General features: G+C 26.8%; 1 protein-coding gene across 4 annotated transcripts in view; it reads left to right on the top strand.

Moving 5' to 3' along the window:
- Positions 1–588: 588 nt before the first annotated feature.
- EndoB (endophilin-B) overlaps positions 589–25980 on the top strand; it is a 43090-nt gene continuing 17698 nt past the window's right edge. For all 4 annotated transcript variants that reach the window (XM_067275685.1, XM_067275684.1, XM_067275683.1 and 1 more), the window contains exons 1-5: positions 589–722; positions 17316–17457; positions 19759–19884; positions 19978–20111; positions 23954–24046. In XM_067275685.1, coding sequence (XP_067131786.1) covers positions 651–722; positions 17316–17457; positions 19759–19884; positions 19978–20111; positions 23954–24046 — 567 coding nt within the window. In that variant the 5' untranslated portion in view covers positions 589–650. The remainder of the gene's footprint in view (positions 723–17315; positions 17458–19758; positions 19885–19977; positions 20112–23953; positions 24047–25980) is intronic.

Below are 25980 nucleotides of genomic sequence, written 5' to 3'. Positions count from 1 at the left end.
CTGGTTTTCAGGAGTTTCAAAGGTTAATTCTTTGTAACTAAATTTTAAGAACCATCCATTATAAAGAAGGCTATTTCAATAGTATCTGTATATAATTATGCTATTTTGGTATTTAAATAATTGATTTAAACTAAAGAAATAAATTTTTTTGATATCATAAACAGTACTCCATCTCCTATTTTGAAAGTTGGAACCATAGAAAAATATTATATAAGCTAATTCCTTATATTAAGAAGAGTCTAAATACAGTATAACTATATTAGAATTTTTTCAATTTAAATAGAAAACCTTTAAATTGTTAGAAAAAGTCTTCAAATTTCATAATAATAATAATAATATATGGTAAATCTTATCCATTTTACACAATTTTTTAAAAAATTAACACATTAAAAATTACATTTATATATTGTTAATTTATTTGTATCTATTAAATGCTATTCAGTTTCTTGTTTCAAAGGAATATATTTAACGAAATTCATTACATTATTAATGAATGATGAATACCGTGTTCAATTAGCAATAACAATACTCTAAACAATAATAAAATGGACTTCAAAACATGTTATTATGATTGGTCGAGTGACGAAGGTGATGTCATAGTGAGCTTGTGTGACGTCAGCCACGTGTTAGGTTCACTTCAAACATTCAAGATGGAGTTTAGTGTGAAGACGATTAAAGGTTTTGCTGCCGAAGCCGCGACTGTTTTTACAAGAGCAGTTCAGGTATAATTATGAAATCTGCAGTGTTATTTAACAATATTTTTAATATATTACTATTTACTATAATATATATTTTAGTATTTATTGCCTTATTAAATAAACATTTAATTTGAAACACATCCAGACATTTAGTACTGTCATAAGTATGATTCATTATTTAAAATTCAGCAATGATATATGCTTTTTATGGTTTTTTTATAAGGAATATTCATCTAATGGTTTGATATGTTGTAAACATTCTATAATACATCTGTTTTATTGTTTTAATACAAGAATCTGTCTATTTCAACCTTTAATAATAATAATAATAATGAAATATTTTCAGTTGGATTATTCTAGTCATTATTCCACATCAACTTAATCTCAAGGCTATATTTTACTTAAGATATTTTAGTAGAATCTCTTGTTTTTTCTTAATAAGTTAAAAAGAAATGAATGCATCTACATATTTTCCATTATTACTATTATCATTATTCCAAATAAGTATTGTCAAATTACATTATTTTTCAATATTAGAAACTTATTGGTAAGCTTTCGAAAGTTTCTCGAACTTATGTCCTTGATGTATGAATTCTAACAACATATTATAAATATATAAATAATCTACTAGTAATAAATTAATACAGATAAACTGGTGCAGCCAAATTCAATGTTTGTTGTTTTATTTTTGTATTTATGATGACGACAATGCTGTATTGTATTCATTTGTCACTAAAGAGAAATAAAATTTAAATAAACAGTTTTGTATATATTAATGGAGATTTTCTGTTAATTATAATACAATTAATATACGTCAGTCTATTCGGTAGCAAAAATTAATTAGTCGGATATAAAATTATCTTCGGATGATGATCGATTTATTCGAATACGAAAGAATTTATTGTATTTATAAAAAAAATTCTCGATAAGTTATTATAAACTTCACTTCTTGTTCTAAAAGAAACGTACGTGATTCGTTTGTAGTGTTTTAATTAAATAATTTAAATGGTCGAAATTACATAAAAATTTTGCATAAAGATTTTAATTCGCAACTGATTCGATAGATTTGAACTAAAATATTATTAATTATAAATTTACTAATTAAATTTTCCCATTTAAACAAGAGTTTTCTACAAAATATTTAAAAAATACTTAATATAAATATTATTAGAAGAGATAATATTTTAAAAACAAAAACAATTAATTCTTGTTTATGGAGTAACAATAAAACATATTGATAGCCTTGACCTTTTAGGGTTACTCAGCCATTTTATAAAAATATCTCTAAAATCTCATATAACATTAAGTTTTCATTTAGACGTCTACAAATTTCTAACATTTACTATAATAATTGATTGTATTTTAATCAATTAATTCTAGTTATTAACAATATATTTTGTGAATGTTACACAAAAAGAAATTAATGTCTCAATCAATTATAAAATCAAACATAAAATCCTTAAATTTTGAAATCCTTTTAATTCAGAATATGGGTTATTTGAATTTAAAGTTTCTAAGTCTCGCTAATTAATGTTTCCATGTTGTATATTTTATCAATAAGAATGTAATTTACTTGAAAACTCATATTTGTTTCGTCTTGAGACTAAATATTAGTTGGATTTGTGCACTTTATGCCTTTATCATTCAACGCTACGGATTAATTTTGCGACCTTTCTCCCGACAAAATGGTACGTGTAATTATTTTATTACGATTTCTGTCGCTTAGAAATTGAATTATATAGTAACGATTATCCTGGAAACATTTAGAAAAATAAATAATTTCTTTTCTAAAATATAAAACTGGTTTTTTTACAATAAGATATACATAAATTTTTTTTTTGTATTTATGATATTTATAAATTAGCATCAGATTTTATTATATAATTATTTTTCAAAATATAAGTGAATTTATGTTTTTGATATGGTCATATGTGATGTCTGAAATTGTAATGTAGAATTAATTATAAATAAAATGACAGACAAGGAAGTTATAATTTAATTAGGACAGCAATATTATTTAAAATCTAACATCCCAGTGACTAAGTCCTTGGTGATGCAAATATAATTTTTTCCACTTACCTGTTTTGAAATTATGTATATTTTCCTTAAACGATTCAATTTTTTCCATTTGTTTATTAAAATATTTCCTATACTTTTATTATTATTATTATTATTTTTATTATTATTATACAATTTTATATTTTAGAAAATATAATAATTGATAATATATGAATAATAATAAAGATAATTTTTAGTATATTAAAAGCAATGGGAAATAAATAACAATTCACTTAAAGATATATTTGTTTATTTCCCAGTATCAGTTAAAAATGTATGATTTTGGAAGAGTTTCAAAATTTATAATGTAAAAACAAAAATAAATAATAGAGTTTTTAGCTCTGGGAAGCTTATTGTTTTATGAAATAACTCTGGAATAATTTATTCATAAATGTAAAAATGCAATAATTTATGAAAAATACATTTAAAAATACAATAATTCATTTGTAAATGTGCTTTAATAGATGTTAGAAAGTACAGTACATTCTAAATTTAGAAATGAGGAAAGTTTGATTAATTAATAATTACTGAAAATGTATTGTACGTTTTTACTTCATTAATTCAACTGTATCTAATAGGATATTATAAAGGAAATTTATTAGAAGAAATGTACATTTTGTAATCATTTTGCAATGCAGTTTAAATGATAAGACTATCTGAATGATAATGTTAATCATTAAATAAAAATTTAGCATTTATAGCAATATTTATTGGTATAGAATAATAAACTAACTATAATTAAAAGTTTTAGTACACATATTATCTAAAAACAGTATTTTTGGTTAAAATTAATATTCCTTTCTTCTAGTTTTAAGTTTACTGTTTACTTAGTACAGGGTGTTTGGAAAGTCACTGTGCACTTTTCTAATCATATTTTTGCATTATTTTGAAAGACGTGTGGCTCCCACGATTACCAGTTCTAAATCCACCAGACTTTTATCTACGGGGAGTAGCAAAATCCACACTGTATCGAGATTGTCGCACATGCTGGATGACTTGAAAACAGCAATAACACCATTCATTCAGTTTTTCAAGTGAACAACTGATGTTTAGAAACAAAATAAGAAGGATTCAAGCCTGTATTGATCCTAACGGGGGTTACGTTCAACATTGTTTATAATTGTCATTCATATATTCTATATTGAAACATATCTGTTAATAAATTTATAAGTGCACTTTCCGAACATCCTGTACAATTCATTAATAAAATTTTTATATTTGTGCTGAATAAAAAAAGTATCTAATTTTTGTTACTCCACATATGTTGTGTCTTAAGTACAGTTTGTTTGTTGTTTGGATTTTGGTTTTGTTTTTCATTTGATGATTTCAGGTGTCTGTTTGACATTAAACATTTCAATAACATGTTACTATCAATAATTTATTATTTATATATTGATATTTGCAATATTTTTCTGTCTGTGATATTTAAAATGGTCATCAGTCACGAATAAAACATAAAGTAATCATAAAAAAAAGTAAACGACAAGTTTTTTCCTTATACATTTTTATGGAATCAGTTGGAATCTGATAACATTATCCTTGACTACAATTAATGGTATTCATTACATTTAATTTTTATTTATTAATGTTAAGCTATTTCCAGTAAAAATGTTTTCAATTATATAATAATACTAATAATAATAAAATATGAAATTGAATAACTTTAGATCAAGCACTGATTATTTACATTTAAAATTTTTAAAATGTGTTTAAAGTCAATGACATTAAATTATTTTTAAAATGTCTATATAAAGAAGAGTTGTATTTAGGTTTGTAAAATGGAAAGAAAACACAAACTAATAATAAACTTGAATGACTGACAAATTTTATTATTATATTATCTGTTAAATTATTTAATTATTAGAATTATTTGAAACTATTATATTAAAAATTTTCCATTGAACTAATTAATGTTTAATAAAAAGATTTAATACTTTTGGTTGATCCACGGAATGATTTATTTATTCTTAACAAGGAAATATGAACTTTTTATACACATCCTGTTTGTTTGGAAATACATTTTGGACCTTTTCTTTTCTTTGAAAAAACCCAGGACTGAAGAAAGACTTTCTTCTGAGTCTCTTCAGTCCTGGGTTTTTTCTTCGTAATAATTCATTTTTACAATGGACTACTCAATTAAAACACTAAAATCAAAAAATTAAAAACTGTCTTGAATTCAAGATAAAGTTTTTTGTTAAAAAGAAATAAATTGAAATTTGTTTATTGGATTTCTCAAAAATGTTGAGTCTTGTTATTGAACATTAATTAGCTCATCAGAAAAGTTTTAAAACTAAAAATTAAGATGTGGATAATTAAAAGTTCAAAAAAATTAACTAATAGCGAGGTTGAGGTGAAGTTTTAAATGCGAAAACGTGTATGTCGGACGTTCGGCGCCGCTTTCCTGTAAGCCTAGAAGTTTGACAATGGCATTTGGAATGTGGAGCATGATTCCACTGACTTTCCAAACACCATTGTCAAACTTCTAGGCTTACAGGAAAGCGGCGCTGAACGTCTGATGTACACATTTTTGCGTTTAAAACTTTGGCCTTAACCTCGCTATTATGTTACCATCAGTGATAACTTTAAAGATTATATAATTTAGAATTACTGTATATTGCATTTAGAATAATTAATTGTGCAAAATGGTGTTTAAAAGCTGTAATTATATCTCAATTTACAAGTATATTTACAAATGTATTGTTTAAATAACTAAATATGGAGTCAGATTACTTCAAAATGTATGTCAAAGCAGTAAGTGAATAGTTTTTGGATCATCGAAATAATCTCAAAACAACAATAATAATAATTTATTAAATTTTTTTAATTTACTGATATACAGTATATTTTTATGTATTTGTTGGAAAAAACTTTTTTTTAATTTAAATTTAATTTATTCAAATTTAATGTAAATTATGTTAAAGCCAAACAATTGCTGGATTAAATTGGACTACATTACTGATACTATTAATAATTAAATACCGAGTAATTTGACACTAGAGGTAGATGTTAGGCATCATCTCTTATAAAATTTAATAATTATAATTAAATTAATATTTATTGAATAATTTAGAAACTTTTGGAAGAATCGGCCCAGAGTGAGATGCTAACCCACCGCACCCCTTACTGTACAGCTGCATTGCCAGTTATGCTACCCAGACCTCTGATCTTTGCTTCCTGACATATTTAATTTAGGCCTATATATATATATATGTGTGTGTAGAATTATCAATAGCAATAGCTAAGCAAAATTCTCTCTTCTAGAGCTTGTATAAAATTTCATTATAAAATTTTTGACAATTATCAGTATAAGTCATTGTTTTGTGAGTAACATGGAATATTTGTTTCTAGAAGTATAAGTATCACACACAGTTAACATTATTTCTGAAACTTCTGATTACAGGAATTGTGACTTGGTTACCTTGAAACCTGGGCTGTGAAGTTGATAAATTAAACCCCCTGACTCCAAATCCTGTCTCTAAATAATAATTTAAAATGTACTTTTATTTTATTAACTCAGAATGACATTTCATCACTACCAAGTGAATTATCAGGCTACTTTTTAAACATTTTTTAAGTGAATCAGCAGAAATTTCTGTTGAAACTGTGTGTGTTTATTTTTTCCACAGTTTTTCATTATTACCACTATCATCATTCATTAACCACACATTGACACAAAATATTTTCCATCTGTGCTTATAGTAGTCAAAAACATTAGATTTAATCCAAATTATTTTAGCAATTTTGTATGAGTCTTTTGATTATAAAAATTTAGACTTTAACTAACAAAGAATGTATTTGAATATAAATATCTGAAAAGAAAATCAACAATAATTAGTGATAACCAAAGAAAGATTTTTAAATATGGGAATCATCATAAAATAAGATCTTGCATTCCTATAATACAAGACAGGAGATTAAAGCTCTGACTAGGAGCTTAATATACAGCACATATAATAAAAAAATGGGAATCAGAAGTAAATTTGTTTGCTATGGGAGTCAGAATTGGTCCATTTTTACTGAATCTGACTCCTCTAGCAATGAATTTACTTCTGACATGCACATGAGTTCTCCAACAAATTCTCTGATTCCACAGCTTTGCTTGAAACACAGAATAACAGTATAAGGAATAATTATTCCTTATACTGTTATTCTGTTCATGTTCACTAAAATAGCAAATTTTGTTAAGTCTTACTATATTGAATGATAGATTTGTCAAATTTTATTATATTCATTATATGTCTTTAGTATGTTATTTTCTCTAAATATTTGTGTATACCAAAACACTGAAATAAATTATAAAATTAATTTTCATTTATTTAATGATTACAGTTATCATGATTGTATCATTACTACTTTCTTTACTGCTGTCATATTTTCCTTTAATGATAATTATCAAAATTAATTTTTATTATGGAATTATTTTCTATATATTCTTTCAGGATTTATTAAGTTTTCATCTTCAAATATCATTATATAAGCTTCAGTTAGGAAAATTTTAATTACAATCAAATTAAAGTTGCATATTTGAATCCTGTTCTATATCACTTTTTTTCTAGGCTTTATTCAAAATTAATTAATATCAATAAATTAATCATAAAAATTATCAGTAGATTGCAAGGTATATATATATTTAGAAATAAACTCTTAATCATTAATTCTTTTTTGTTAATACTGTATTTTAGTATGGTTATGTCATCAATAAAATTATTTTATAATCATTGATAAAATACATTATTAATTAGCTAATGATTATTTTATTTGATTAATAAGGCTTTTGCTTTCTAATTGCTTTTCACTTTTGTCTTATATAAAGTCTCTTTTAAGACTGTCAATGAAAAACAACTTGGAATTTTTAAGGGATTTATAATCATAGAATGTAGTGCAGATTCATTAAATCTTAATATTGAAATTTTACTATTTCTTTATGAACATTACAGTTCAAAATTATAAATGTTAAAGCTGTTTCCACTTGCATGGATCTGCATCAGAAAATATCTCCATATTCGGAATTTCAGAAGCAGGGCACGTTCCAAATTTTAAAAACCTTCGAATTAAAGAATCCAGCTCCAATGGAAGAAACAAATTAAGCCTGATGAAGCCCAGGAGGGGCATCGAAAACGTTTGCCGTTTTTGGATATTTCACACTTGGTTGTGAATATTATATCTCAATGGCATTGGCAGAACATATTTCATGCCATCCTGCAACAGAAAGAATGCTTCTGTTTCAAGTTCACCTTGTCTCAACTTTTTCATTGCAGTAGAAATTTGTGAGTGACTATTTTACTAATCCACACTGCTTTGAGATGATAATTTTCACGTATTAATGCATCTGTTAACATAACTCGAATAACAGCAAGTGTTTTTTGAATTTTGGAATTTATTTTAGACAGTCGTGACTGTGCATTAAAAGATTTCTGGAAAAAATTTACAAAACCCAATAGAAGTCACTGGATGCATTTTCTGTTGCATTTGCAAGTTTTAACCACTTTTCTTTCTGCAGCATAAGATGGCAAGTGGCTTTATTGTTATTACTGCACATTATTATTCAAATACAGCATTAAAATTGTAGATGAATCATTGTTGAATATGCAGAATATATAATACTCATTTTAAATATATTATTTAAGTGCCCTTTGTTTATATTCTACAATGATATAAATATAAATCAAATACAAATAAATATTTGCCAAATTGTCTAAATTATTTATTTATATTTGAATGATTCATATTCAACTTGTATATGGGTGGATGAATGTATACACCCATTTTGACATTTAAATTCGCTTGGATAAATGTGATAACGTATCTTGTAAAATATTAATTGTTTTAAAAAACTATGCAAATTTTCTAATTAAGTTTTTTAAATTTGTGAATAAAACTTTCGTGAAAGAAATTAAAAATAGTCAGGTTTATAGAGAAGCCAAAACTAAACATTTTCAAAAATGATTACAAGGTGTCAATAATTATACCACTTTACACCAATCTGGAGAAAAACTGTTAGAGATAGATTGATAAAGATCTTGTATTCACATTTATTTTGACATGGGAAAACTATGGACAGTTTTCTTGTATGTTAATTGCTTTCAAAGGAAAAGTTTTGAATTGAAATAACATGACTTTTGGTTTGCATCAGAAGTTCATATATAGCTAATAAGGGCCTCCTGCCTGTAAGGTTTCTATATCTGATTCGGATTTCATCTATCTAACTCTGTTCTCGAGATTAAAGAAAGAAAGACAGACAGTGGAAATTTACAGGTTACAATTTTTTCAAATTGCATCCCAATCAAATTACCTTCAAATTATTTTTATTGATGAAATTCAACTCTATTAATACTTATTTTGATTTTTATTGTTTAATAAATTAATAATATTTTTGAATTAATAGAAATAAAATTAAGTATTTTTAATTAATGGCATTTACATATTATAGTTTAAAAGTTAAAGTAGATATACTGTATTTCTGTGCGTACTGTTACAGATGGGACAAGATCAGCATTATACTCCACATAACACCTAAAAAACTTTTATATTATCGAAAATATTTTCTATTGCGGCTTTTTTATTATTTAATAATAGTTACCTCAGAGTTGTTATTGAATAGTATCAATGCATTTACATTTAATTTACATTGACACAGCAGTGCAGGGATCTTAAAAGCTGGCGTACATAAGAGCATTCTCTTACGAGTAAAACAGTACTGTATTTCGTAAAACATAAAAACAAGCAATTGTCATGTATTAAGATCATATTATTTGTGTAGAAATATGGTAATTTTTTCATTAAAATAAAATGCTTCAATTAATGTGAAATATTTTCAATTTAGCTAGGTCTATATTTTAATATGAATTAAGTTATTACTGTAATCTTTTATGGATAACTTGAATGTTATCTGTGTTTAAAAGTCAATATGAAAGCAGGTGTAGAATATCCATATGAAATTACAATAATAATAATGATTTGAAAGTGAGATAAAAAAAAATTTATTGAAATAAATATAAAGCTCTTCAGATGTATAGTAAATTTAAAATATTGACTTGAATTTTCCAAGTAAATGCTTAATGTGATTAAATAAAGAGAAATAATTATAATTGGATTTCTAAATGCAATCAGAGTTTTAAATCTAAGTTTGAATATATTTAAGAGTACTGTCTTTGCTTTCAACAATATTAACAATCTGATTGGACTATTCTGATTTTATCATTAGCCTGAATCATGGATTTAATTTGGATTACCATTACTTTTGTACTATGTAGGGTTGGAAACTTTATAGACTGCATTGTGTACATTTAAGGGTTAATGTTACCTATGGTTCCAAGATGGCGGCTTGTCTGATTCCGGCAAGGAAACAGTGGGGACGCACGTTCTAACCTAACCTAACCTATTCTAATAATTTTGTTGGTAATAATTATGGTAATTTATTAGAAAAGGTTAGGTTAGGTTAGAACGTGCGTTCCCACTGTTTCCCTTCGTCTGTTTGCTGGAATTAGAGACGAGCCGCCATCTTGGAACCATAGGTAACATTAATCCATTTAAGTAATATGGATTTTAAGGTCCAACACTTAGTTTTTCTCGTTCTCTCTTTTTTTTAGAAAACTATACAATGTTTAAGATGTGCAGAGAACTGTACATGCTAAAGACATTGGAGAAATAAATCTGGTTGATTATGTTTTATGAAATATTTTACTTTTATATATGTTGTTTTGGTGAAAAAATTAAATTATGGACTGATATTATTTAATTTGTTTTTATATATTAAAGTTTTTAGATAAAAAAAATTGAATCGAACAATAAGAAAATATCTTTGTCGAGTAGATTTTAAATGTAAAAATCATCAAGAATAGTTGAAACTTTTTTATAATCTGTTTTTAAATGAATTGTACATAATAATTTATATGCAAAATCACTTTAAAATTTTAATATTACTTTTTGCTGTTATCTGTAAATACAAGAAAAAATATTGACAATACCAACTTTACCTTTCAGGATACTAAACTTCCAGTTAAATTGAAGTTTAGCTAGAAACTCTCCTTGGACTTTACTTAATTTACATTTTAATAGGAAGCTGAATAGCTTATTCTACCAATTCTTTTTTCTTCTTGTGAGTTGTGATGATAGAATCAAATGACTTAGAATGATTTGTTTTTAAAAGTCTGTATTATTTTAACTCTATTGTCAGATGAAAACTTTTGTTTTAGTAGTAGTTAAAAAATTAAAATAAGTTTTTAGTTTACTGATATTTTAATAGTATTTTAGCTATGAATGAAAGATAAATAAATCAATTATAAAATACTAGCAGATGAACCCAGCATTGCTCAGGCAAAAAGTAACGATAGCAAAGGTTAAGATTATTAAATTATAGCCGATCTTACCAGTTTTTACCAGGTGCAAGAATATTGTTTCCCCCTCTTTAGAGAATGATGACATCGAACATATTTTTAGACCCTCTTTAGATAGGTTTAAAAATGTGTTTGATTTTCCCACGAAAATGCAAAAAACCACATCTAAAATAGTACAGTAGAAGCTAAGTTCTTCAGGGCTATCCTTAATCCTTAACCCTCTCCCTCTCCCCCATGGGGTAGGGGAATTTTTAAAAATCCCTTCTTAGTGTGCATTCTCATGAAGTATCTTAACTGTGTACCAAATTTCAACTTTCAAGCTCTTAACTGTTTGGTCTCTGCACTTATTATCATTATCATCATCAACCCATCTCGATTATATTATAAGATTTATAGATCTTATTTATCTGCTTTGTCATTAGTTAAAAATATATTTTGATCAGTATTATGTAAAATAATACTGATCAAATATAATACTACAGTAAGACTATTTTCATTGATGTGAATACATAAAAATGTAAAACTATGATTACATAAGTAATTGTTCATATAATTTAAAATATTAAATTAAAACTCCATATGTTTATCTTTTGTTGAAAGATAATCATATAAAACTTTAATTTATTTTTAAGAAAAGATAAAATGAAAGTAATGGAACCAAGTCAGTGAATAAAATAACAATATTTAGTTAATATTTATGAAATTGCAAAATAATAAGGTTATGTTTTATTTCAGAAAGTTTTGTTTATTTTTCATTTAAAATGAAAATATTTTTAAATTTAATTTTAAAAAATATACATAGAAGAACACTAAAACATCTTCACATCCATCTTGTCCAATCACCAGGAATCAAACAAGCTTGCTTCATAGACACAACTTTTTTTTTAGAGGCTACACCTCTGTAAAATTATGCAAATACAGTTATAAACATTCACTGATAATAAGCCCAATAATTAAAAATTGTTTCATTGTTTACATTGTTTCATTATACATTATTCATCATACATTATTTCAAAATACATTGTTTCATTTAAAAATGGCAGATGGTATTATACACTTTTAAAATAATATACATAGAAGAATACTAAAATGTCTTTACATATTCGTCTTATTAATTTAAATAATAATTAAAAGTTTAATTATACTTTAAGTAATTTTTCGAATAAACTTACAAAATATTTTGAAGTTATTTATTAAAAATTTACAAATTGTTACCTAAATGCTTAAAATACAATTTAAGGAAATCAAATTATTTCTCAGTCATAAGTATTGTCTTGAAAAAATAATGCAAACTGAGATATCTAAATTATTTATAAGTAAAAGTTTTAAAAATCTCTGTAAGCTCTATATAATCTGTATATTTAAATTTCTAACATACAATTCCAACAGCAATGTTAAAGTACTATTAGAAAATTAGAATTTTGGGTTAGTGTTACCTATGGTTCCAAGATGGCGGCTCGTCTGATTCCAGCAAGGAAACAGTGGGGACGCACGTTCTAACCTAACCTAACCTATTCTAATAATTTTGTTAGTAATAATTATGGTAATTTATCAAAATAGGTTAGGTTAGGTTAGAATGTGCGTCCCCACTGTTTCCCTTCTTCTATTTGCTGGAATCAGAGACGAGCCGTCATCTTGGAAGCATAGGTAACATTAACCAAATTTTGATTATTTTTGTAAATTATCTTACCAAAATTTAAATTTTTACAGCAATTCAAATTAAAGTTGAATATAGTCAGATACAAAATTTAAAATTTTAAATTGAACTTTTATGAGAATGAAGCCAAGAAATGCTTTGAAATTATTTATATATGACTTTTTGACTGAAAATTGGAAGGGAGAAATTATCATATTGACTTTTTCTTGTGGATTTTACAAGAATGGAATTATTCATAAATATCCAATTGAATACAAGTTTATTAATTAGGAGTAATTAATAAATATATTATTATAATTTAGGTATTCTTGAAACCGTGTTTTCTTATATGCTGAGCATCAAACACAAGACCGTGTTATTTATTAAACACTTGGCACTTTTCCACTTCTATTAGTCGACTTCTATTAGTTAGATCAACTAATAGAAGTGGAAAAGTGCCAAGTGTTTAATAAATAACACGGTCTTGTGTTTGATGCTTAAATATATTATTATTAATTATATACTAATTACCATAATAATGATTTGTAATGATAATAGATCCAAATTATACCTATTCTAAACTTTAGAAATTTCTGTTTAAAAAGTTTGTCTGAAATTTTAGTCTTTAAGATCATTTATTCAACTTATAAATATTTGCAACAGAATTTTAATGAGTATTTTTATTCTAATAAAGAAGTTTGAAGAGAAATTTTAAACTGAAAGAGATAATTATTTATTAATAATCATTATGAATACATTAAGAAAATATTATACTCTTTTTATTAATTGAGACAATTATCTGAAAATTAAATTATAATTTTATAACAAGAAAATTAGTAATTAGTTCGGCTTTCCTTTACATAATGAGTGTCTTCACGTAAAATTATTTTAATGATTTATAGCAGTTTTAATTATAATTAAAACCCTATTTACAGTTAAAATCTTAAAATCTATTTATATTTACCCGTGTTTAAAATTGTAAGTTAAAAATATATACTATGCAATATTTTAAGTTTTGCATATAATATAGAATTATGCTTCTTCTAAGAGAAAACTTCTACCACTTAGTCTTATAATTATCTTAAAAGATATAGCAATAGTATAGCGAAATATTATACTGAAATATAGGTTTGACGTTAGAATTGCGTAATACATTCAAAGTATTTTAGAAAGAATGCTTTAGCGAAGATTACCAATGAGAATAATAATTTGCATGGATTTGAAATTGTATATAACAGAGGTGGGCAAGCAAGAGTTCAGTGGGAGCTGAAATGTAGGTTTTGCAAAATTTGTGGAAGCCGCAGTTCTGTACTGTTGTGGCAGATAGTACGGTAAGGCAGGGAAGGATAGGGCGTCCCCCATCCAGCTCGAGAACTTGTTTTAAAAAAATAGATTTGAAATACCAATTTAATTTATTGCACCAACTTGGAAATAAATTACTAAATATTATATATATATAATTACATATTTTCACAAAATTGTGAAAATAAAATTGTAAAAATAATAATGAAAAGCAGAAATTAACACTTTCGGCAAGAGCCACTTGTAACTCAAAAAGAGCCGCATTTGCCCACGTCTGGTATATATGATTCGATGATTCATCAAATTTACAAAATTGAAAATGTATTTCAAGTAAATAGATAAATATATATACTTATTGAATTTGTGTTTAAAAACTATATTTTAATGAAATTAAATAAAATTGATAGTTGCATTAAAGCCATGTATAATTTCTGTACAATTCAGTGTCCTAAATACAATTACTGTCTTCTCAGTGCCGAAACGAATTAATAAACACATTTAACTAAACCTTTAATTTCCAGTAACAAAAATTTTTTAATATAAAAAATTTCTGATGAACTTTTTTGACCTTAACCAAGGTCTGTCTCAGGTTATTAACCAAGGTTATCAACAATATTCTAAAATTGGAATGCCCTTTTCTATAAATATGTGTATTAATTTCTTCCTGTTTCAAAGTATGTTTATTAATTCAATGCCTTTTTTATTTATAAAGAAACACCAGATACTTTAAATATTAGAAAAGACAAAGTTTTTATAGGATGCAGAATCATGTATTAATTCCACCTTCTTACTTATGTTAATAAATCATTATATTTATGAAATATTGTTCATAGGTTGAAATTTGGATAGGATAATGTCTGAACTGTATGGAAAAGAAGCAGATTTATATATTGGAGAGTTTAAACATTAATAGGCAACTCTGCAACATCATAGCAGAATATTTGATTACTAATAAGTTAAAACTTGAAAAAATTTAATGAACAGAAAAATGAGCATTATTAACTTTTATTAAAGAATTCTTCATACATTAGTAGGTTTGAACAGAATAAAAATTCTTTTTTGAATAAAAAGCAGCAGCTAGCAGAGATTTTAGTGTAGGAAAATTAAATAGTAATCCATTTTAATTTGTTTATTTTTGTTTGTCTGAACTTGCTTATTTCTAAAGAAAGCTTAAAAAGGCAAAAGAATATATATATTTATAATTCTTTTGCCTTTTTGACACTAATAAATGTGTGTGTGTGTGTGTGTGTGTGTGTGTGTGTGTGTGTGTGTCAGGTTTCAATGTTAATCTTTAAATGTTTTTGTTTGCATCAAATTACTGCATGCAGATCTCATTATATTAATACTTTTGTATTATGTCAACTATTATGAATTGTCAGTTTTATATGTTCTCAAAACATGACATTAGATGTATAATTAACTATAGAATCCCCTCTAGATATTATTATTGTATTGTTCCATGTATATAAAAAAAATATATCATATCTTTTAATAGTTATATTTTGAATTTTCTAATATAATGCTTTTAGAAATTTTTATTCTTTATTGTGGTACTTTCAGATACATAACAATGAATTAGATACTCTCACTATAAAAATGCATTTAATCGGGCTGCAATTTTCAAAACTTGAAGCCCAATTAAATGCAGGCCTATAAATTCCAACTGGTGTCTGATCTTCCATAATCTTGAGATTAGAGTTAGATAGATAAAAGTTAAGATATAGAAAGCATAGGGCAGGAAGACTTGATTAATATGAATATCCGATTTGGACCAGAAGTCATATTATTTCAGTTCAGAAATCTCCTGAATGGAATTAGATGATGACAAGCATGACTTCAATGTTAACAAGAAAAGTATGATATACGGGGCAAGACTACTAAAATTGAGAGCAATGTGACGAAAATTTGCAGCCTAGCATTGTGACGATGTCACAATAAATAATTGCTCATTATTTGTATTTATATAGATATTTGCAAAGGCATTGAAGTTATTTTCTTATACATGAACTGACATTGTTACATTTATGTTATAAAATATAATAATATCTGCAAATATGGTCTAAAAATTTGATGTGGGTATATAGATGCAGATCAGGTGTTTTTAGAATGTCAGTACCTCACTAAGCATTTGAGAGACAATGTCGATATTTTATGACTCAGTAGTGGCCTGAAAGTTGTTGTATGTTGATTATTATACCTTTCGGTGTATGTTTGCTGTCTATTGTATATACCCACGGTGGCCAAACTGTGGCTCTTTTCTAGTATACTTGTGGCTCACTGCAAGATACTTAAATTTATACCAAATTTGTTTTTATTTTAATTTTGCTTTTATTATTTTTTATGTATGATTCCTGGATAATATAAAATAAATAATATATTGTTTGAAATAAAAAAGTCAAAATATGGCAACGTTATACATTATTTATTGAAAAATAAATGTAATATTTATTAAATATCATAATACGTAAAAACATTAATAGAAAAAAATAATTATAATGCTTATTCATCCAAATCAACATTAAAAATGAATATATAATGAATAACAATTTCTATAACATTAATAGTTTTGAAATTTATATTTCCTTATTGACAATTGAAACTAGGAAACGTTTTAGCATTTTTTGGTTTTTAAATTTAGATTATGCTACTTAATACGGCAATTATAATTTATTTATTATTAAAAAAATTATATTGTATTATAAAACATAATATAAAATGAAATAATAGCTAGAGTGTTGTTTTTTTTATTAATATTTAAATGAATTGCTGTGGAAAAATATGTATATATGTATATGCGGCTCTTCAACGAATTCTGTTTTCAATATATGGCTCAAGTTCTAAAGAGTCTTGCTACCCCTGGTATATACCTTTTCTAGAAATTCTGATTATTCTGAATTATAATATATACAGAACTGAAACCAATCTTAAAACTCTACTTAATATGTAATCATTAATGATAATTATTCAAGATCATCTAATATTATCCATCAGTCCATGTTATCACTGATTGTTTCAATGATATTTAGTGCCTTTGACAGATACTGAAATTTTTCAAAAAGACTTATCATACCGTATATAGATATTATATTGTAAAATGAATTTTATAGATTAAATTAAAAATTGATGAACATTATCAACAGCTGGTATACCACTTGCTATTTCTATGTTAATGTTTCATTAATAGTGTCTGACTAAGTCTGAATTATATTCTGTCTAAATAATGTCTGAATTTATATTCTTATAAACTAATTCATTAAAATATGCTGTTACATTTTGATTTTTTAGTATACGGAAGAGAAACTTGGAACATGTGAAAAAACAGAACTTGATGCCCATTTTGAGGGCTTGGCTCAACGTTCAGATAGGACTAAACAATGGACCGAGAGAATTGCATCTCGTACAGAAGCAGTTCTTCAGCCTAATCCAAGTAAGATTTAATTTAATTATGAAATATATTTACTATAGTTGTCGATTAATTTAAATTTTAGTGGAAATATTTAAAAATTGTTATACGTATGAAATTAATACATGTAATAGGATGTTAATATTGAATTCTAATCCTGTACCACAAAATTAGATTAAGAATATGTTCTTTTATAATATATACTATTTTAAAAATAATTAAAATCTAATATATCTATATATATAAAAACGAATGTGTGTCTGTGTCTGTGTCTGTGTGTGTCTGTGTGTGTGTGTGTGTGTGTGTGCCTTCATGCATTACCACACCATGTATCCGATTGCTATGAAACTTTGGGAAGTTGTTTAATACATTCCCACGAAGGTTTGTGGCATATGTGAATATCACCATTTCCCCCCTTTCAAAAATATATTTATATATGGATTAAGGCTTTTATGTCCAACAGATGGCGCTAACTTCAGACAACCTAAGTTTGCTTTTCTGTGAGGCATTATGCTTTTCTGTGAGAATGGACCTAAGCAGATCATTTTCTACCTACCTAAATAAATAAAATACAATGTTTGTTTGTTCCTACCGATTCCTTTGAAATTTTGACACAACGTTGCATTCGAATATGCACGTGTTTTTATATAATAAACATGTCGAAATTCGCCCTACGGGGGGAGATGGACGGGATTAAGGCTTACTGTGAAGAACTCGGCTTCTATTTATACTATTTTACATGCGGTTTTTTGCGTTTTTAATTGCGTTTTAATACGTGACGTCAACAGAATATACACTAAAAAGGGATTTTTCGATATTTCCCAGCGGGGAAAGGGACAGGATTAAGGCTTACTGTGAAGAACTCGGCTTCTATTTATACTATTTTACATGCGGTTTTTTGCATTTTTAATTGCGTTTTAATAGGTGACGTCAACAGAATATACACTACAAAGGAATTTTTTAAAATTTTCCCCACGGGGGAAGTGTTACACATTTATAATAGATACATTTTGAGCCACAACAACGCGTGGCCGGGTCAGCTAGTAAATATATAAAAACGAATGTATGTCTGTGTGTGTGTGTGTGTGTGTGTGTGTGTGTGTGTGTGTGTGTGTGTGTGTGTGTCCTTAATGCATTACCACACCATTTATCCGATTGCCATGAAACTTTGGGAAGTTGTTTAATACATTCCCGCGAAGGTTTGTGGCATATGTGAAGATCACCATTTCCCCCTTTCAAAAATATATTTATATATGGATTAAGGCTTTCATGTCCAACAGATGGCGCTAACTTCTGCGTTTTTAATTACGTTTTAATAGGTGACGTCAACAGAATATACACTAAAAAGGGATTTTTTGAAATCCCCTTTACGGGGGAAGTGTTACACATTTATAATAGATACATTTTGAGCCACAACAACGCGTGGCCGGGTCAGCTAGTATATAAATATACCTAGTCAGGGCTGGATTAAGCCTCTAGCGGGCCCTAGACAAAATTTAAATTGGGGCCCCATTTAAATAAGTTGCTTCTAAACAAATCTTATATAATGTGACATTAGCGTAGCTAGCATGGGTGACACTCGGTGTGGATATCGTGGTGTCACCCCAAGTCACACCGTAGTGTCACCCTTTTTAACTCTTTTATAAAACACTATTGAATTGTAATATCTTCGCACTCGAGCAACTTGAATGCTATACCGAAGATGCGATGTCGCGACGTATAAGTTTAGATTTAGAAAATAAATCATAACCATATATCAGGAATATTTCTAGATGGTGCGAGAGATCTCGTAGCGTACATTACTTCTGACGCACGGGTGGCTGTTGACCTTTTTTTTTTTTTTAGTCGGGCGGAGCTTAGTAGGAATTCTTAAATACAGCCTTTTGTGTCCTATCGAATTTCTTAAATAATTTTAACTCGTTTTGAAACAGAGAAATCTTTTGCACTGAAGCCAGGCCCCTCCAAGTTACGGGCCCTAGACATTTGTCTACTTTGCCTATTCGATAATCCGGCCCTGTACCTAGTTAGTTAAATTGGAATATGCTTCAAGTATCATTCCTACATTTGTATACTGATGTTCATAATCAAAGGTAAATACAATTTAATGAATATAAAACTTTCATTAAATTGTAAAAATAAACACAAAGATAACTAATAAACTGTAACACTATTCAAAGTCAATTAGATATTTGATTAATGATTTACTTTCCTTAATGATGAAATAATCAAAATGGATTTACATGAATGTAATTGTAATTTTGTTCTTGTGTAATTAAAAGCAAGAGTTTAACATTTACTGAAATTGTATTATGTATTTAAAATTAGATACACGTGCTGAAGATTATCTCTTTGAAAAACTTGATAAGAAGAGAGATAGACTTACAAATTCTGAACAGTTAGGCCAAGATATGATAGATTCAGGCAATGATTTAGGTCCTGGAACAGCATATGGTGAGAGTAAACTTTCAATAAATTTTATTTTAAATAAAGATTTTTTTTATAACAAATTATATGTGAATATTAAATTTTAATACATTTGTTTAGGTAGTGCCTTGATTAAGGTAGGACAAACTCAACTTCGGCTGGGTCAAGCCGAACACGAATTTATCCGTGCAGCTGTAACTAACTTTGTTCAACCACTTCGTCGATTCTTAGATGGCGATATGAAAACCATAATGGTAAGATTGTAATATTTTAAAATTCATAGTGATTAAAGTTTGTTATAGAGTGTATTCTAAATACAAATAATATAAATATTTCAATTTATGAAATTTTTTATGTTACTTGAAAACACAATAATCTTATATATTTTTTAATCAGTAGAGGAACCATTAAGCAAATCCATAAAAATAACTGACAATTTGCATGGATTTTATAAGAAAGAAAATAGCTTTAATTTTTTACATTACTTATCTTTCTTCAGTTCTTAATCTGAAATTGTTGCAGAAATCAATTAACATTTTACAATACAAATACAGAAAATTCTACAATATAAACTTTACTATTAATTTTAAGAAAAATGACGTGATTTTAATAACTTGATCTCTGAGATATTTTGTTTGTACTTAACACAAGAAAGATATCTTTTCTTATGATGAATAACAATAAATTTATATGTTATGGAATTCTTTGTTTTGTGTGTAAAATTGCCAGAACAATTTGATTGCACTAAAGATAGAGAATTGCAAAGTGGCTAAAAACAAATGTCTGAATGCAGTTTTTTTCTAAGAAATGAAAGCTTTTTTTATAGTTATCACTGGAGATTTTATAAACTATCTATTATGTAATATTGGAAATGTTATGAATTATCTATTATCTGTAATGAATTAATTTCACTTATTTATTGAAAATGAATTGTTATAATTATTATTTTTAAGTTAATAAATAAAATTTAATTAGAGCATTGATATGCATTGTGTCTAAAATTTATTGCTCTGCTTTAAATATTAGCATCTAGCATTATTTTGTGATATAAGAAATGTTTATGATCTTTAAAGTAATTGAAGTAATTGATATTTATAAATAATTTGAATGCAAACTGTGAGGACCACCATTTCCCCCCTCCAAAAATACCTCAATGTTAACATTTTGTGAACTACTGTTTACAACATTTGTAATATAATATTATTTACTTAATCACTTATTTTTACCTTTTTTTGATAATTACGTATTCGCATGAACTTTAATTGTATCTTAAACAACAACCGAAGTTGTAAGAGGAAATTTGCCTATTTTACCAATCTAGGGACCCCCCTTTTCTAAATTTTAATATTAACTTAAAACGATTAGAATAAAACAGTTTATTATCCAAATCTCACAACATGCCAAGGGAAAAATGACAAAGCAATCAATGAGTAATGATGAGAACTGCCCCAAAAACAAGATGAGTCACATCGACTCAATGATGACTCTACAAAAGCTAGATGTCATTGCCAAATAAAAACAACAGAGAACAATCATCTCAGCTGTGATGACGACATCGCAAATAAATCGTCACCCGATGATGACACCACAAATGGATCATCACTGGATGACGAACCTTTTCATGCTGGAAGTATTTAAAAGGAGAATTCCAGTCTGACAAAAAGGAGTATCATTCTCATACTCAAGACAGGCAGTAAGTGAGAGCAGACCCAGGACAACAGACAAGAGAGAATAGACCAGAGGCAGTCAGACAGACACAGGACTTAAGCAGCCAAAGAGTGCAGTCCAGTCCAGACAGTACCGGATTATCGAGTAGGCAAAGTAGACAAATGTCTAGGGCCCGTAATCCGGAGGGGCCCGGCTTCAGTGCAGAAGATTTCTCTGTTTCGATTTCGAAACTCGATAGGATAGATAAGGCTGTATTTAACAATTCTTACTAAGCTCCGCTCGATTAGCCATTACCTAAAAAAAAAAAGTCAACAGCCACCCGTGCGTCAGAAGTAATGTATGCCACGGGATCTCTCGCGCCATCTACAAATATTCCTAGGGCCGCGTCTCGTGGTAGTACTGATGTATGGATGGTTATGATTTATTTTCTAAATCTACACTTATACGTCGCGACATTGCATATTCGATATAGCGTTCAAGTTGCTCGAGTGCGAAGATATTACAATTTAATAGTGTTTTATAAAAGAGTTAAAAAGTTATGGGTGACACCATGATATCCGCACCGGGTGTCACCTATGCTAGCTACGCTAATGTCACATTATATAAGATTTGTTTAGATGCAACTTATTTAAATGGGGCCCCAATTTAAATTTTGTCTACGGCCCACTAGAGGCTTAATCCGGCGCTGAGTACAAGCAAGAAAGAGTGAGAGGAAACAGGATCAAGAGATTGACCAACTGTCGAAATAGACGAAAGAAGACATCTTGTTTAAATGATATGTTGTGAGTCGCGTAGTTCGAATACCCCTCGTTGTATAGATAAAGATAGGCGGATTTCCAAAAATCGGATTTGATAACTTTGTTCTGAACTTTCAGTTTTTTTTGCTAATAAATTCCTTTTTAATTGATTTCATCTGACTCTGTATTTTTCTTCCTGAGAGGCTCATTCCTGGACTTCAGAGTGACTCTTACCCTCGCGCCTTAGTCATTTACTTCATCTCAATCAGTGGTGTGTCCGGTAAAACACACCTGGTGGCAGGACCCTATCAAAGACATACGTAATAAAACATCTTGACGGCCCCGAACCCCACAAAACAAAGAAATTAATTAATTCAGTATGAATCTATGAATGTTAATGTGTTACATGCAATCATTTTTTCAAAGCTATAAATAGCAACTGTGTGTATATCTACTGAATTAGCTACTATGTTTTCTTTGATGGATTTCTTTGTGTATAAAAGTAGATTTATTTAAAACTTCCTTTTTTTAAGGTAGACGGGACTGCATGTTAAGTATGCCAAGATATGCATGCCAATCTTATAGCATAACATTTTTAGAAATTTCTTTACTGATGTTACAATTGCTAAAAAACATTCTTGTAAAAATTTTACAGAACTTATCACATATTGGTTACTAAATGAAATTATTTTTGATTTATTAATAGACATATAGCTTTAGTTTAACAATTAATAAGAATTTAGATAAATTCGAAAGATATTTTAACCGATATTATGAAGATTGTATATATAATTGAATGAAATTTAAATACATTTGCTATTTAAATAGACAGTTTAGTTGTATATCATTAAGTTTTAAAAATAAATATAATTATTATTGAATGATTAATAGAAGAAATTATCAAATGACAGAATATTAATATTTTAAATGTCAAAAATGTTTTTTATAAAATAACTAAACATTGATGTAAACTTATAAGAATACTAAAGATAAATAAACAAAATTCTTACTGGAACTAAATAATAAAATAAACACCTTTAACGATCCAGCAATAAAGATTTAACCGATTTAAAGATTTCGTTTAACCGAAGATGGCTATTTAAGATGGTCAAAAACGTTATTAACGCATTAAATCTTTATTGCTGGATCATTAAAGGTGTTGTTTATTTTATACTTAAAGATCCAGACAAAAATGCATGATACTGAGGGAGATATATTGTTAGTTCATCAGAAGGATAATTCTGTTCAGACTACTGAATTAAATTTATTTACTTTCATATGCAAAGAAAGAATTTAGTACTAATCAAATAAAAACAATAAAAAATAAATATATAAAGTAATGTTGTAGAAATTTCTCAATTGGAATGTCCTTCTTTCCTTTGTTTTTAAATCTGAATCCATCTCTTCTTCTTTTCATGTTGTTTAAAATTGTTCTCTCCTTTTCAAAATTCTCTTCTTCAAACATTCCAAAAAAAAACATTTCTATGCCATCAAAAATATTGTTTTATATTGGAATTTGCACTTTAGTTATTCTTTTTGTTGAAATTGCTTCAATTTTTTAATAATACAGAACAGTAAAAAAATATTTATTTAATAAACAATAAATATCTAAAAATATTTGAGAACAATTAATAATATATTTGTAATTTTGACAGATTAAAAGATCTAAATGAAACTTTAAACTTTTTCAGAAAGAACGGAAGATATTGGAAAATAAACGATTAGATTTAGATGTCAGCAAAAATCGCTTGAGGAAAGCCAGGACAATGGAGAGCCAAGCAAACGTACTTAAATTTATTATGGGAATATTTTCATATTAATCTACTCAAAAATATTTGAACTTTATAAAATTGAAATGTCATTTGCTTTTATACTGAAAATTTAGTTATAATTGCAATTTTGCAATAAATTAAATATTTAATAATGTTTTTTTTTTTTTTAGATCAGTAATTTGATAATTTTAAATAAGATTTAGAAATTTCAAGATATTTTTATAATAATGTAAAATAATTTATTTTAGATAATTATTAAAATGTATTTAATTTAATTTTAAAATATTTCAGTTTTATTTTATATTGAATATTTTTTTAATTTGATATTTTGCTATTTAATATTTTATTATATGTTTTATTGGAACATTACATTTACTTGCATGAATATATAAATCATACATTGCCAAATTTAATAATGCCTGATGTAATTTCCAAAAAGTAATGATGCACTAAATTTTATAATTCTTTATTTGCTCCTTTATATATTTATTATACACTACAAATTATGTTGAGAAAGATAGAACTTCATTAGTTTGCAATATGTTTCTATCTGTCAACGCATATGTTAGCGGCTGGTGGAGCTTTATTTCCAACATATTTTGAAGTGTATAGTAAATGAATAAATAATTTATAAATGACAGTGCATAATTGCTTTTTGACATCTTGTATTTCTAAAAAATGATATTTTAGATTGACAGAATATAAAATTAATTCAAACTTCCTTTAATTACAATATGTGGTTTGAAATTAATAAATAAAAAACATTAATTTATGTAATAAATTTAATTTTTAGATGTAGAACATTTCTTTATAATTGCCACATATTCCAATTTAAAAATCCAATATTTTTTGTTTTTTTTTTTTATTTAAATTCTAAGCAGCTTTTATATTCAAAACTAAATTTTTATTTATTTATATTATTATTTTTATCAGTTAATGTCACCTTAGGTAGCCGAGATGGCGGCTCGTCTCTAATTCCAGCAAGGAAACAGTGGGACGCAAGTTCTAACCTAACCTAACCTATTCTAATAGTTTGGTTGCTGATAATTATGGTAATTTATTAGAATAGGTTAGGTTACGTTAGAACGTGCGTCCCACTGTTTCCTTGCTGGAATTAGAGACGAGCCGCCATCTTGGCTACCTAAGGTAACATTAACCTTTTTATCATATTCTTATATAATAATTTATGAAATTTATATGAATGAAGATGTTTGTTTATCGTATATAACTTTGCATCTATCATAAAATTTGTCAACAAATTTTATATTACAAAATTTTGGACAAAATAATTTACTAAATAATTTCATAAACTCATTCTCAGAAATTTTGAAATATTAAATCTTATTATATGTTTTGTTATTTATAAAATTTGAAAAATCTTTTGTCATATATTTTTTTTATATTGGCAAATAATTATGTTAAATTAGGTAAAATTTATAATTATGCAATTTTCTTTATTAGGCGATAGGTTAAAAAGTTTTTTTAAACAGATATTTCATTCAAAATGCACAGTTATTTTGCTTATTTCAAATTTTATGAAATTTTTTGAAATAATTTTAACGTAAAGATTTATAGAGCTTAAGATTTCGAATTTAAATTTATAATTCATATAAAGGAAGACAATTTTGATTGTATTATTTGTAATTAAATTTAAACACAACTGAATTTTATCAATAGGAAAGTCCATAATTTATTTAAGTTAAAATTTAGCATTCTTTTCAAGACTAAATAGAACTTTTTGAAAGAATGGTAAACAATGTTCTTGCAGCTTCTTTGTAAAGTTACAATATATAAATATTTCAGTAGAGCTACTTTGCATTGTCACTTTTTAGTATCATTGTTTTCAATGATCTTAAACTTAAAAACTATCAGTTGTTTAAGAGTTACATGCCTTATGATATTCTAAATATAATCTGAAGATGAAATATAAACATACTACAAATACC

The sequence above is a fragment of the Centruroides vittatus genome, unplaced genomic scaffold (assembly GCF_030686945.1).
Source record: "Centruroides vittatus isolate TY-2023 unplaced genomic scaffold, ASM3068694v2 contig_630, whole genome shotgun sequence".
Classification (NCBI taxonomy): Eukaryota; Metazoa; Arthropoda; class Arachnida; order Scorpiones; family Buthidae; genus Centruroides; species Centruroides vittatus.
Note: the sequence above shows the minus strand (reverse complement) of the source record. Positions and strands in the feature narration are given on the sequence as shown.